The sequence below is a fragment of the Parasteatoda tepidariorum genome, chromosome X1 (assembly GCF_043381705.1).
Source record: "Parasteatoda tepidariorum isolate YZ-2023 chromosome X1, CAS_Ptep_4.0, whole genome shotgun sequence".
Lineage (NCBI taxonomy): Eukaryota > Metazoa > Arthropoda > Arachnida > Araneae > Theridiidae > Parasteatoda > Parasteatoda tepidariorum.
This window is the reverse complement of record NC_092214.1, coordinates 78927479-78943730: the sequence shown is the minus strand read 5'-3', so window position 1 is coordinate 78943730 and position 16252 is coordinate 78927479. Positions and strand designations below refer to the sequence as shown.

General features: G+C 29.3%; 1 protein-coding gene across 2 annotated transcripts in view; it reads left to right on the top strand.

The window, feature by feature from the left end:
- The window catches only part of LOC107446987 (LisH and WD40 domain-containing protein mahjong), a 132760-nt gene that overhangs the window by 65994 nt on the left and 50514 nt on the right, over positions 1-16252 (top strand). For both annotated transcript variants that reach the window (XM_071187596.1, XM_043049305.2), the window contains 5 exons: positions 1270-1573; positions 9440-9546; positions 9682-9813; positions 14511-14734; positions 14818-14893. In XM_071187596.1, the coding sequence (XP_071043697.1) occupies positions 1270-1573; positions 9440-9546; positions 9682-9813; positions 14511-14734; positions 14818-14893 (843 nt within the window). The remainder of the gene's footprint in view (positions 1-1269; positions 1574-9439; positions 9547-9681; positions 9814-14510; positions 14735-14817; positions 14894-16252) is intronic.

Genomic DNA, 16252 nt, shown 5'->3' with positions numbered 1-16252 from the left:
ATTTATCGAATTTCGTTCCGGTTTTTTGGTTTTCTGATTTCCGGATAACGGGTTCTGTACTGTAGTTACCAAACTGCATGTAGGAAGGAGCAAACTTGATCTGTCATTTTACATGTCACTGTTAAGTATGCATCTTTTTTCGATCAAATTAGTGTAATTTTTTTACTACTCGCTATCATGATCACTGATTGTGTTTTTTTTAGTTTGTTTTTATATTTAGGTAGTATTTAAACCTTACCATCTTTATTACAGAGGCATGTTTAAAAGCAACGACTGCTTCCAAGCTTAACCATTTTCATTTAACTTTAAACATATTTTCACGGTCACTTAATTTCTGCTTTTATCTTATAGGAACTGTTCTTGTCCAATATGCTTTTATTCCAGTATTCTCTCTTTTGAAATGTTAACTGTTCTAAATTGTTTTTAAATATCAGTAAAATAAAATGTAATCCCTTTTTTTATTTATAATAGGTATTAAATTTGAACTTTTCTTAATAAACTTATTTATGTAATTTTGGAGAAACTGTACCTTACATTTTATTGTTATAGTAATTCTAAGAAAGGTGTTGTCCCTCAGATTCCATGTTTTTAATCTTCAAGAATTGTAAGCATTTTGTGGTTTGGCTAGCAGGGGTTTTCCATACTCTGTGAGAGGTATGTTTTTATAAAGTAGTGAAAAATCACATTTTGGGAATTTGTGAAATTGACTCAATTTTGTGAAACATCCAGTTTTGTGAATTTGTTAAAATACGGACATGAATTTTTTTTAAAAAAAATTACCAAAACCAGTTGTTGGTCAAACTTTTTGTAAAAGGTCCTTATTTGTGAAAAATCTATTCATAATTTTGCAAATAAGTGAAAATAAGGTTTTGATTTTTAAGAAAAAACCACTGAAACCATGTTTTTAGGGAATTTTTGTTAAATAATGTTGAATTTGCGCCTTTATTAGTAGGTTTTTTTTTTCTTTTTTGAAGGAACCATTTTCGTGATTAAAATTTTGTAAAGGATCCTCTTTAACAATAAACTATTTCTTGACCAGGTCTTTTTCATCATTAAAAAATATTTTGTTGGTTCAACTCAAATTTCTTTTAAAATGTTTCTATTCAAATTGTATAATTTAATGTAATTCATAATAATATATAACTTATGCAATTTAATGTAATTCTGAAGGAACTGTACCTTACATTATATTGTTAAAGTAATTTTTTAAAAAAAATTTGCCTCTTAGAATTCCATGTTTTTTAATCTTCAAAAATTTATTTCTTAAAGGCACTTTGTGGTTTAGCTAGATCTACTCATGTGAAGCAAATTATAAGTAAGCTGCGCATAATTACGGATGGTGAACTTTTACATTTAATGAAAGAACCTGTTTTATCAGACAAAAGTGAAGATCATCTGCATTTTGTAAAATACAGTCTTGAACTTATTGAAAAAGTAACCGGTGCTCCAGTATCAGTTGGATCTGAAAGTTCTATGCTTAATATCAACAAATCAGAAATAGTGGCTAAGACAAAAATTGTTTACAATGAAGCACAACTAATGCAACTTATATGTGAACATTTAATTGCCAAAGGTATTCTCTTCTTTTTTTCTCTCTCCTGTTGAAAATAATTTTGTGTTTATGTGTAATTAATGTTATGTATAAAAAAAAGTAGGAGATATCACTGTTATCATCTTTACATACTTGAGGAACAAAGAGGAAAAATACATTACATAAGGCTACCTTTGTGCCGAAGGTTGTAGGTTGCACTTTTGTTTTTACCGTGAAAAACCAATTATCCGGAATGCTCGGGGACCATCCCTCTCCCAAAGGTCTGAATTTTCCGGATCGGCCAAAAAGTGTTATTAATCGATGTTTTATTGAATCCAAATTACAATGAAAAAAGTAACACATTTTAAAAAGGAATAGAGGCTCTCCTGAATTTAGAAACAGAAAAAAATAACATTTAAGAGAATAAAAAACCTTTACAAGTTCAGACAAGAAAAACAAGTTTAAACAGACAATACAAAATTCACATATTTATTTTTTTACGATTAATTAACGTCACCAAATTAACTAATATAATGATTAAAGAAAAGCAATATATTTCAAACCTAATGTTAAGAAAAAAAGGAAGCGAGAAAATAAAACGAAAACTTATTATTTAGATAAAATAAAAACACTTCCAAACTACTAAATAGAAACATAGGTAATATGGATGGTTTTCTAATATAAATATTAAAACCCTGGACAAGTCAGGATACTATAAGATCAACTGTATTTTAAAAAACAACTAAATCTTAAAATTTATGAACCAAAAGAACTAATTTATTGAGTAAAAATTGTCTATGAATTTTTAAAAAAAGAAAAAAACTTAATACATAGTGGAAACAGAAATGTATAACTTTAAAAAAAAGAAAGCTGTAATCTGCTTCAGAAAATAATAGTCTGCTATTAGTAATAAATAATTGTATGCTTAGATTAATAAACAATCTTCTTTTATTTTTTATAAAAGCAGGTTATTTTTAACCAAAGCAAATTGATTGTGATTCCACATCAAGCAAAACTTGCAAATGATGCCTCACTTCTAAAGAATCAGAATTTATTCAGTTGAAAAATATATTACTTTGTTAATCGATGTCAAATAGATAAATATAACAGATGATAAATAAGACATTTTGGTCGTAATAATTAATCACAATAATAATGTATTATCCAAAATAATAAAACAATGTGTCATAATAAATCAAGGATAACTAATGTGGATTTTAAAAAAATCTTAAGTGTCAATACTCTTGAGACAGAAGTTTCAAGTTCCTTTACTCAGACATCCAATTAACAACACTCAGAAATGATTAAGAATAGTAGAAGAATCTTGTAGATTCACCTTATAATGATTTTTTCAGAGAAAACTCTTAAATTTTTTTTTAATTCCCTGCTGCACAAATTACGATATTATGAAAACTGGAAGAGTGAAATCCAGCAGTTTGATCGAGTGTCGAATTCTCTGGCAATAACTAATTCCCGGTCTTTGGGTAAAATTGCGTTTCCTGAGAATAATACAATTCTCGGGGTGTACGAATCTGTCATTTTACTTTCAGGCAATATCTTTTTTTTAATTTACAAATTTTCATTCCAGATTCTAAATATAATAGTATCCTAGTTTTTTTAAAAATATTTTATAACCGTCGTTGAACAGCGGACCCAATTTTGGGTTTTACAACTACTAATTTTCAACCTCGTAGCCTTGAAATTTTGAACCAATCCAGAAGACAGGGAAACTCCTGGATCAGTACCCCCAGAGGTGTAATTTGTTACGGGAACATGAAGGACTTAGAGCCTTAACAGATTTAGTGTGCCTCAGTCGCCATATACTACATGGAGAGTCTTCAGTCAGCGGGAATCGAATCCATGACCTCTTGGACATGGGCCTAGTGCCCAGGGCTTCAAGTGCTGCTCATTTTGCGCCAAACCGGTATATTTGCGCATTACTGCGCAGAAACGGCATTTTATGTTAAATTTGCGCCGAATCTGCACCAAAAAATATTCAGGGACCAATTAAACATTGCCAAATTTTAATAGCATAAGAAATTTTTTTTTCTCTTGTTGATTTCATCGTTATTGAAGTGCCATCGTCTTCGTCAATGGCAAGCTAATGGCTTTCTTGCGCTATTCTATTTATAGATTAGTACCATGATCTTTAAATTAACTAGGGGACCATCCACTAAGTACATATTTTCAAGTTGATCCTCAGAACAGTCAAGAATTACAAAGCTTCATAACTTCAAACTTTCCATCTCCCTTTTATTCATTTCATTTAATAAAGATAAGAATTAATTGAGTTTCATAACGTAAATTTTTTATCTGAGGGACCATCCACTAATTGCATATTGTTTTTAAACAATTATTTTACTTTATTACTTTTTTTTACTAATATTTTTTTTTTTACTTATTGCATTTTATTGTTGTATTATTACCTTCAAAATTTTCAGTGCTCTTATTTTGTTTTAGGAAATAACTTAATAATATTTAGAGGCAAGATTTTAAATAAGTATGAAGAGAGGGGGTTTCAATATTTTAAATGCAGCAAAAAATCTTATGTTTTTAAGATTTTTCATTCAAAAATACTTCAATTCATCTTTTAATGATTTGATTTAAAACAATTGATGTAAAAAACTTTAATTGTCACAGATTTGTTAAATATTATGAGTGTAGAGACAATATAATAATTTACTTCTGACAAATTTTTTTTAGCTTCAATACTCATTGTATTTGCATTTAAAAATTATTTAATTTTTTTTAATCATTTCATTAATGAAATACTTTATAAGTAACCAATTTTAATAAAAATTTATTAGGGGCAATTGACTAATTTACATTTGTAATATAAATTTATTAAAGTTTTCTTAATTTGCTTAATTCTTTACATATTTTTATAAATTTGGTATGATCAATATTAATCTTGTTAATGTTGTGTTGAATATACTATTACAAATAACATTTATTTAAATTTTAATAAAATTACACTCGATAACCTTAAATAATAGTTAAATTAATTAGAGTTTTGAATTACCTTTTACAGAATTAAATAAAGTAATTATTAATTTAAAAAATAGTATGAGCCACTCAATGTTGAATTTATTAAATTTTTTTTTAATATTTCGGCAATATTAAATAAATTTTTAGGTCTTTTCCACACTGAAACACCATTGATTCACTTGCTGTATGATGAAATGGTGTTCCTAGTTAAAGCATTGTTAGGGCGTTTTTTGAAGAGTTCTGCTTTTCATGTTTGTCAGGAAAGGACTTAAAATCATTGGATGTAGAAAACACAGAAATTTGGCAAAATTAAAATTTAATAGATGTTGGACTAGATACCACAAAGGAGATGACATCCTTATCTTCTTCAGAAAAAAATTATGTATTTAGGTGCAAGGTCTTTTTACTTGGCATGCGCAAAAAATTTATTAAAAGTATTGCCTCTTAAAAATAGGTTACTGTACCATCTTAAAGTGTTGCATCCTGTAATGAGACTGGAAGAAACTTCTATTAAGTTAATAAGATATCTGGCAATAGTAACCCCATCCATTATAAAGCCTGGAGAGGCATCTTTGTTACTAGATAAAGGGACAAGGTTACATGGGGAACCAGAAAGTTATTCTTCTGACTCAAATGAATATGCACAGATTGATGTGTTTTGGAAAAACTATTTTGTGAAGAAAGATAATTTTGGGAAATATCAAATATCCTCTTATAACATAACTCTTTTGTGCGTACCACATGGGAATGCCGATATTGAAAGAGGTTGAAGTGTGAACAAAAAGCTATTTGACAATAAGGCAAGTTTAAATTTGCATAGTGTGAATGGTTTGAGAGAAGTTGTGTCATATATCAACAAAATAGGGGTTTAAATAACTTTAAAGTTGACAAAGATATGATTAAAGTGGTTCGTGTAGCATTTAAAAATTATTCTGCTAGATTAGAGGTTGAGAAAAGAAGAAAGAAAAAAGCGAAAAACACTGAGACTGTGGAAAGCAAGATTGAAAGCTGCTGAAATTGATTTGTAAGAAAAATTGAAGGCTTCTCGGGATTTCTTGGCCGCAGCTGAAAAAAATATTAAAGATGGGTAAAATAATAAAGATATATCGGTTATAGAAAGCGGACAGATCCTCTTATCTGAGGCTAAGTCGAGGATAGCAGAATATTTAACAACATTGGAAGGTACCAAAAAGAAACTTAATTTGTTAATGCAGGGACCTTCAAAAAAGTGTAAAAAATACGATATTTTATTAATGAACAAAATTAAAAATTCTTGTTATTAAATTCTTGTTTTAATTCTATTTATTAACTATGCTCCAAATCTTTGTTTTGCTGCTCCAAAATTGCTTTTTTGTTGCTCCAAAGATGCTCCAAAACCATGTTTTGCCACTTGAAGCCCTGAGTGCCCTACCAACCCGGCTAACTCAGCCCAGTATCCAAGTTTAGAAAGTTTAGAAAAAGATAAATACTTTTTTATTATTTTCTTTCATTTTATTTTTTAAGACGTCATGTTTTTAAAAGGAGTAGCAAAACTTTGTCACCTTTTAAATAATGCGTTGAGAAAAACTAACTGCTGAAGAGAAATTGGTATTTACAAAACTACCATAATTTACCTTCTAAAAACCGATTGTAAAAAGAAACAAATTTACAACAATTGTGTTTACAGGGACAGATAGGCTTACCATATTTAAAGTTTGTCTATAAGGTATGGATTTTAATGATTGCATACCAATGAGCATAGTTCATTAAAAAAAAAAAAAACATTAATGATAAATTCAAATTTTTTTTTTTATATTTATAATAATATTAATAATTGTGTATAGTAAGAATTATAAATTTATTCATTAAAACAATTTTAGAAGGACACAACACACATTTGCCCATTGATAACTTATTATCCAGAATGATCGGGATTTCAACTAGTCCGGAAAATAATTTTTTTTTGATAATTGCTCTTTAAGGGAAGCAAACATAACATGCATTTTTCAATTAAAAAAAAATAATAAACTGACAATAATTAATGTCAATTTCATACAACAACATTTTCTTATAGGTTTAAAAAAAATCGAAATGAGCAGATGATAATGTGAGCTCTTTGTCTGAATAAAAGCAAGTTTTTCTCTTTTATTTCTCATTTGGTCCGAAGAATTACTTACTTACTTACTTACTTATCCTCTACATGCCTTTGGGCACTTAAGGCCTCTAGCATATCCCTCTTACGCCTCCTGTCTCTAGCAATAGATCTTGCTTCCTCTCAGCCAGATATTCTACATTCTTTTAATTCGCCCAAAAACATGCGCTGGATGGTAAGTCTGGGTTTTCCTCTTATTCTTTTACCATCAGGGGCCCATGTAAGCGCAACAGATGTTATTTTTTCTTTGGGCATTCTAAGGATATGTCCGAGCTAGCTCCATCTTCGTTTTTTAATTTCATCTTCTACTGTTTTTATTTTAGCTTTCTTTAATAGATTTTGACATGATACTTTGTAAGGCCTGAAAATTTTAAAAATAAATCTTAATCATTTGTTTTGAAAGGTTTCTAATTTTTGTATTTCGATCTTGGTCTGTTTCCAGGTTTATGCGCCATATAATAGTACTGCTCTAACAATAGCTTTGTTAACAACTATTTTTGTCTTTATTTCAATATTTGACTCTCTCCAAAATTTATGTAATCCCTTAAAACATGTTCTTGCTTTGGTTATTCTCTGTCTAATATCTTCACTACTTCCCCCTTTTTTATCTACAATAGAACCGAAATAGCTAAATGACTCTATGTCATTTATTTCGTGATTTTCGATTTTAATTTTGTCATTTTTCTTTTGATTTATTCTCATTACTTTAGTTTTCTTCTTGTTTATGAATAAATCTACACTATTTGAATATTTGTTGAATTTGTCTGTTTTAAGCTGAAGGTTTGTACATTTGGATGAAATAAGTACGATGTCATCAGCAAAACCAAGGTCCTCTAAAGTAGTTGTGAAATTCCACCTTATTCCTCTTTTTTCAACTTTCAAGTTGTTTTGCATAATCCAGTCTATCACCAGTATAAATAAAAATCCTGATAAAACACATCCCTGTCTCACGCCAGTTTTTACCAAAAAGAATTCAGTTAATTCTCCATTTACTTCTATACATGCTTTGCTGTTATCATGCATATCTTTGATTATGTTAATATATTTCTCTGGTATATTATAAAGTGATAAAATTTCTCATAATTTCTCTCTCTTAACTGAATCAAAGGCTTTACTGAAATCAATAAAGTTTAAATATAAAGAGGTGTTAAATTCTAAGCTTTGCTCAATGATATTTCTAAGTGTGAAGATTTGCTGCATTGTTCCATTTCCACTGCGAAGACCTGCTTGTTCTTCTCTTAAAATTCCATAAATTTCATGTTTTAGTCTATTCAAAATTATCCTTCCAAATATTTTTCCCGGTATGGAAAGTAGGCTAATGCCCCTCCAATTTTCGCATTTTGTTAGTTCGCCTTTCTTGGGAATTTTCACTATTACTGCTTCTTTCCATTGTTCTGGTATTCTTTCATTCCTCCAGATTTCATTGAAGAGCTTTTGCAACTGTCTTGAATCGGTTTCAAAATCTGCCTTAAGCATCTCTGCCACGATTCCATCTCTCCCTGCAGCCTTCTTTGGTTTTGTGGCCCTCAGGGCACTCTGTACCTCATCCAGCGAGATATCTTCCAAAGAAAAATCTACAGTAGATGCATCCGAAGAATTAACTGGGCAGATAATCAGATAAAAATAACATAAAAAAGGGCTCAAATTTTAAAAGTAAATTTAATTTAGTTAAAAAATAATAGTATGTAAGAAGTAACATAATTTAATAAATTTTTTTAATAAAAACATTTATAATTTCAAGGAAAACAAATCCTGCCTTTTGGTGTTCTTTAAAATATGTGTTCTCTATTAATATTCAGCTTCATTAAGCTTAGTATATTGTTCTAGCCAAAGTTAGTTTTTCTTTAAATGCTCTCGTCATTTCAACAACTGTTTTAGAGGGCTTAACAAAGCAGAATAAGTATTTAGATATCAGAAAGCAGTAAGATGTAAAATAAATTAATATCTTTTTTAACAGATCACAAACATTAGGAAAATTTTTTTTGAAAACGGAAAAGAGATTTGCTTATTTTAGTTGTTTTGTAAAATATTGTGTAGAAAATTGATATTTCTGGTAAATAGACGTCCAGAGATGAGACTTTGTACCGTAGTTGAAATATATTTCCCTATAATACTTTTTAATGGTGTTTGAGGCTTAAAATATTATCAAATCTTTTGTTTTAAATACACACACAAAAAAAGCAATTTGTAAATTTTTTTTTGCAAACCTGGTTTAGAGTTTGCTAAAATTATGTCAAGCTCATTCAATGTTTGAATAAGTTTTGATCGATGAAATTTTTCTGTGAATTCTATAATGAGGTACTTTTGTATTTTGTTCGCCCTTAGAACCTTTCTTTATTTTTCTAGTTATAAGTTTTTTATTTACAACTTAGTGAAAATGTGTGGTTAATAAATTTCTAAGGAGATATGGAATATTTTTTCTTGTGAAAAAAATTTGTAAAAAATCGATGAAATTTATATACTTTACCTGATGAGTGTTATGCATTAAGCATTGCTCTTAACATAAATTACCTTTAAGACAGAGGGAAATACCAGATAAGCCTATATTAAACACCTTTAACTGAGACAAATCAATGATAGACTACTTCAGTTAAAATTGTCAGAATTAATTTCAATTTAGTTAATATGTTATGAGTAGAAAATGTACATAGCTACACTTCTCAAAATTATTTACCTTTAGTGTCTTCTAAATAAAGATTCTTTATCAGCTCACTAATTTACATAATTTTGTTTTATATTATTGCCGTGTTTCACATTGCTTATCATTTTGAACTTTCATTTAATGATAGGTTTTACTGAAACAGCTGCAGTTCTTCAAAAAGAAATGAAGGATAAGAATATTTTTTCTCAGCCGTCTTCATTGTTTCTAACATCCTTAGCTTGTAGAAATAGTCCTGTGAGTATTGTAGTAGTAACTGTTCATTTCTCTTTTATAATTATAAATTTTCTGTGTTTATGTATGTATGTTAAAGGAGTGCTCTTATTGAAAATAATAAATATTTTTTTTAAAAAAGAACTCCTTTTTATTTAGAAAAGTATGACAAAGAGGTCTACAATGCCATCATCCCCTCATACACCTATATCATTTTCATCTTCAAATTCTGTGCCTACAATACCACCACCATCTGTTCCTCTAAGAATAGTAGTTACGAAGAAAACCCCAGTGAGTTACTCTCTTTATTATTTTTTTATTTTATAATATAATCGTCATTGAACAGCCAACCCAATTCTGGGCTTACGACTAAGTATGTTCAACTCCGTATCCTTGTAATTTTGATCCCAATACAGAAAACAAGGGAGCTCCTGGATCAGTACCCCCAGATGTATTGATTTCTTATCGGAACATGGAGGACTTTGTGACCCGACATATTTAACATGCATCATTCACCTTTTACTACACGTGGAGACTACTGCCGGCGGGGATCGGACCAACGATCTCTTCGATATGGGCCCAGTGCCCTACCAACCAAACTATCCCGGCCTTACTTTTTATTATGTTTGTAACCTTCTCTTATTCTCTGACTTCAGTGCATTCATTTTTCTGATTGTCATTACACATACAACAGTGAAACCTCATTCTGCAGGCACTTCTCCAGGTCAGACACCTTCCATTATAGACAATTTTCAAAATTTCCGTAAGCCCAATTAGAATAAACCATTATATACCCTCCCAATGATTCGTCACTTTCTTTACTGTGCCTGAACTACAATTTGCATGTGAAAAAACTCTTATAAGCCCTTTCAAAGTGGTTTCTTTGCATTTTAACACAAATTTTACATAGGTGTAAGGTTTTTAAAAAAAGGGAAAATTTTTGTGTGGTGATGTAAAGAAGGATATTGAAGAGACAACATTTCTGGATTTTGACTAATTATTGCTCACATTGATCTTAAAATGTCCAACAATACTTTACTATAGTTATTTGGTGTAAAAAACATGATTTCAGATATCATGTTACTAACTTAAATGTCAAATTAAAGGAGGAAAAAGTTTTCATTTTGCTGCTGCTGTTTCTGAACTCTTCTTGTGCAATAGTCCAAAGAAAATATCTTAGTTACGATACTGTTAAAATCATTACATGGATCTTAATTTGCGCTGAATAACTAAGACACTTGGATCTTTTAAATAAAAATAAAATTTTGTTTCAAACTTGAATTGAAAATGTGTCGCAAATATCTGATGAACCAAACTTATTTAAAACGAACTACAGTTAGATCTTTTTTTCTCTATTGGATCAATGTAATGCTTAGTGCTTAGAATTTGATTTCTGTTGGTAGTATTACATTTGTGCACAGTTTTCTTTGAATTTTAAAAATTATAGCTTTTTTTTTTGTTAGTTTAAATTTATTTTACTATCATTTTATTTATCTAGAACTGTTTACAGTATTGAGTTTCTCAATTAGAGTCTCCCACTCCCTAACGAGTATTTTTCTCAGTCCCTGCTTTATAAATGTTTCACTGTATTTATCTTATTTTTATGAAGTAAATATATTATAGAGGTTATATATTATGAATTTTTTTCTTTTTAGCTTACTTAATCAAAACAAATTGAAAAAACAATTTATTATTCCCATTAGCAATGATGTTTGTCGTTTATATACAAAAAGAACAGTATCTACCAGTATTTGTTTTATATGGAGTGAATGTTTTACTCTTTTATATAATAATTTTGTGATTTAACTTGCTACATTTTTTTTCTCAGTCTTTCAAAAGCTAAATTTTATTTTTAGAAAACATACTCTCTTTCTTTAAATTTAATTATTCAATATGTTTAAAATTTAGAAATGATCGTTATAAAGATAATTAAATTAATTTTTTAATGCATTTTATCAGCTGTTTCAGTGAGTCCGCTAGGCTTTAGAAAGATGAGTCCTTAAAACCCAAGATTTCTGGGCATCTTTTTACTAAAAGCAGGTCTCTATTTCAAATAAAAATTCTCTTTCCCTTTATCATCATTATAATTCATAATTATTCCACTATTATGAATTTAAATGGTAAATGGACAAAGCAGAAAAAGTTATATTTGAACAATCAAGGTTTTTCATTGGTGCAAATAAAGCTACACCAAGTAAAAGAAACAATGTAATTTGATACTTTGAATTAATCTAATTTTCTTCTTTAGCTAATAAAAAAAAAAGAAATGAATATTTTTTGTATACATGTTTAAAGTTTGGTTACAATTTTACCTACATAAATCTACTGGCACGGTGTTTTATTCCTGCTCTGGAGAATTGTACATTTACTGGGATGCATAATTCACCTTCTTAATTTAAAGAATCTGGTTTGAAACATAAGAATCTTAATTCTGTTGTTGAAAATTCTGTAATGACCTTTTTTAACATTTAATTGAAAAATAATTACCGTATTTTTCGGCGAAAGCGCCGCTTCGTCGCAAGCGCCACACCTCGATAAAAATGAAATTTTTTAAAAAAAAATTATAGTAAGAGCCGCAATGGCACTAAGCCGCACATGTCAGCATCCTTTTAGAAGAGACCTTTAAATTACCATTTAGAATATCTGTATGATAAAAAATTAAATTTTTTTATGCATTTCATAAAGTAAAGTTTTAATTTCTAAGTTATAATAAAAAATTTCTTTTTCAGCAAAAAAAAAAGCTACAAAAAAAGTTTTCTCTTTCAGCAAAAAGAAAAAGAAAACAACAAAACTATATAAAATAAAGTTGTTCTTACCAGTTGGCACCGCGCCAAAAAACAGAAGAACAGCAAAAAAAATATTTATATGTTCAGTAGCTGAATTAAGGCTGAACTGATTACAGAAATCCGTAAAACAACGTAATAAGAAAAATAAATTAAAAATTTATTAAAAGAAAGATTTTAAAATTTATTACCCTTAAGAATTTGAGAAGAAACTAATACATAATAACGAAACAGCTAATAATAACGAAATAACTAATAAAAACAAGAATAAGAAATAACTAAGCAGGCCCCAAAAAAATTCTGAAGGAATGTGCGAAGGGGAAATAAGTTTCACTTTCACAATCTTTGAGGGTAGAATTTTAGTGGGTAGAATGCCTTCTCCTTCAATGGAAATAACCCAATGTGACTCAACTTAGGAAGAGAGAAGAAAATGTTTGAAAGAGTGGTGCACTCCACCTCCTCCACGTGTCATTTCTATAGGAGCTGTTTAGGAGGAATCAATCAGTTATATTTTAAAGGGGTTGGGGAAAAGAAAAGGGTATGGGACCCCTAATCCAGCATTTCAAAATTCGGCACTTAATCTGATCTAATCTTTTTCGTTTTTTCTTTTAAGAAATTTATATTGATAAGACAAAAAAAATCAGCTATATTCTTTTTATTTGGAATTTTATTCTGTTGAAGTAACTTACTTTATTTTATCTTTTAAAAATAAAAGAAACTTGAAAAAAAAATTAATAAATCTGTATCAAAGGAAACATCTGTTTCTAAAGCAGTTTAAAATAAAGTGAGAAGTAAAAACGCCTGAATTTCCAATGAACAAAATAAAGAAATGGAAGTTGGAAAAAACTGATCAATCAATCTTGACAGCTGTGCTTGTGCTTTACTGATTTGCCCCCAAATTTCCCTCCTCTGTTTGACCATAAATTGGCCACACCCAGTTGACATTGAAACTACCACATGGGCAATAAAATGAATTTATCCCTTTTGCGGTTTTTTATTCGATTCATAAAATTTTTTTACTTTGCCACTTTTTATTTTTTCTTGTTAATTGTTGCTTGCTTGTTTTTTTTTTTTTTTTTTTTTTTTTTTTTTTTTTTTTTTTTTTTTTTTTTTNTTGTTTTTTGTTGTTATTCATTGTTAGTTTCTTAGCATTTAGTTTTAAAAAAAATTTTTTGTAGTTCCCTGTTAGCTTTTTTTTTTTGTTCTTGCGAGGTAAGCGTCTTTTGTTAAAACAAAATGTTATCTAAAAGAAAAAGCGAGAACTATGATCTCGCTCCAAAGAAGAAACGATTATTTCTTCTTCATAGGATTCTGATTATTTCTTCTTGATTATATTATATAGATTATTATTTTGATTAGTAAAATTTCTCTTAAGATGGGCCAGTTTTAATTTCACACCATCATAATCTACGATCGAAATTTGACTAAATTTATTGGTTTTTCTGAAATTAACAGTGGAATTGAATTATAGTAATATTTGGGGGCTATATTGGAATTTCCGAAAGAGATCCGAAGTTCGGCATTTCGTCAGTCCCGTGAGTGTCGGATTTAGGGTCCTATTCTTCCTTTTCTGTTTGCTTAAATTACAATTGCCAAGGCGCTAAATAGATTTCTAGCTTGCGATTTTTCCTTAAGCTGGGGGTGGATACAAGATGCATACCTTTTAAATTTTCTCCTTATGCGATGTTTTTTTAAAATTATTACTTCGTTTATTTATTTTCTTACAGGCTGCTGCCGAAAGTTTGCTAAGAATTGGCGATGTTCTGCAGCAGATCGCGATACGGGCGAATATTTCGTCGACTTCTTTATTATTTTTTTTAATAGTCTTTCTCTCTGAAAATTATTTCATCTTAAATAACTTTGCTTGACAAATCTTTTTGCTACAAAAAATATTTCGTCGGAAGCGCCGCTTGTAGGGAAAAAAAACTTTTTTTCGATAGCGCCACGGCTCTTCCGCCGAAAAATACGGTACTAAAATGAAATACTGAAAAAAACATATAGTGGTGTTTTTCTGAGTTTTCCATAAATTGGATGACAGAATGTGGAAGTGGGTAAAAACATTCTCCAGCCTTCTACTCATCTAGTTTGCCATGGTTGTAACTATACAATTATTAGTGAAGAATAAATAAGTAATGCGAAAATTAGAAACTTTTTTTTTAGCAATATTGTTTCTTTTAAACATATGTTGGTTTGTGGGTTTTTTAGGCACCTGAATATAAATCACCAATATCTAGCAGGCTTCAGAAACCTATTCAAGCATGTTCAAGAAATTTTTTTCAAACTCCAGCTATGAAGCGTCAAAATATAAATTTTTCTCATGAATCAGAGCCAGGAATCAGTTTGCATTCCATAATAACAGAGTATCTAAGAAAACACCATTCCTTGTGTAGGAACCCTATGCTTGCCTGTCCTCCATTTGATTTGTTTACGTAAGTTTAAAATGCTTGTTTTATCAAACTCTTGGAAGCTATCAAAAGGTTTTGATTATCATGCTTTTTTTTTTATTCTTTAGTCCTCATAAGTGTCCAGAGCCTCAAAATAGAAGAAATGCACCTATTAATTGTGTAAATAGAATATACAAAAAACAAGTAATGTCTTCTAATTTTGTTTCTATATTCTAGAATATATATAATATTGTGTTTGGGTATTGTAAAAGATTTTTAAATTCTAAAATGCTCTTTATTTATTTTGCACCCATTTTTATCAGATTCCTGTTAATAAACGTTTCAGTACAAAACTTCAAATTTTCTAAGAGGTAGAGGATAATCACTAAAGATGTAGAATGCCACTATTCTTTGTTATAAATTCTTAATCAATTTAAATTTTTTAACCTATTATTTTATGAAAGATCTATCCCTTTCATTTCAAACGAAGGGTAAATTTTTTATACAAAATCATTGGTCTTCATTAGGAGCACAGTTCATTATAATAGATATTTTTTATTCAGAGTATTTTGCAATTGCTATCATTATAAATAAATTTTTTTTAAATGGTTGATATTGTGTCTAACTTGTATCAACAACAAGCTTGGACAGTGACAAAACTGGAGGAAAATTGTATCGCAATATTTGAGAGAAAGATTTTGCGGAGTATACTTAGTGGTGTAAATGAAAACAATAACTAGAGAAGGACATTTAACTTTGAACTGTACAAGATTTATAAACAACCTGATATTATTAAGTACATAAAAATAAATGGAATGAATTGGATCGCCCACGTTTTTCGAATAAGTGAAGACAACACAATAAAAGATACTGCTTTTACACCCACTGGAAAAAGAAAGCGGGAAAGGCCTCGGTTGAGATGGGCTGACTCAGTAGAGTCTGATTTTCTTGCAATTAATTAAAAGAATTGGAGATCATAGATAAATCGGAAGTCGTCATGGAGAAATCTTCAGAGGATAGATTCGAATAGCATAGATTTGAGCATAGATTCGAATGTGTCAACAACGTTCGAATCTATGTTTGATTATATGCTCAATATATTCAATTTTCCACATTTCTGATATGTTTGATAGTTTGTACTTGTTTTACCATTAGATTTATTGTTTGTAGGTTTTGTTCTATATTTTGCAGATATGTTCTACATCTGCTTTTAGTTATAAAAAAAAAAAAACAATTTTTTGTCATTAATTTTTAAAAACTTTTTTACATTAACATGTTGAAAAATTTAATGTCCCACAAAATTATAGCCTCAACGTAATTTTCTTTCATTATTAAAGAAATAAAACATTTATGTTTTCTCCATTAGAACTCACCGATGTACAGTCAGCAAAAAAAAAAAGATATCACCCTGAATAACTTTCGTTCTAATGATCAGATTTTCACGAACTAAGTGTTAATCTTAATGGTTCTTGGGGGTGACCTCAAATATGCTAATTAATTAGTGCTAACTATTAATTAAGTTACGAAATCAGACACAAAAACGTACTAGTTATTTTATACCTT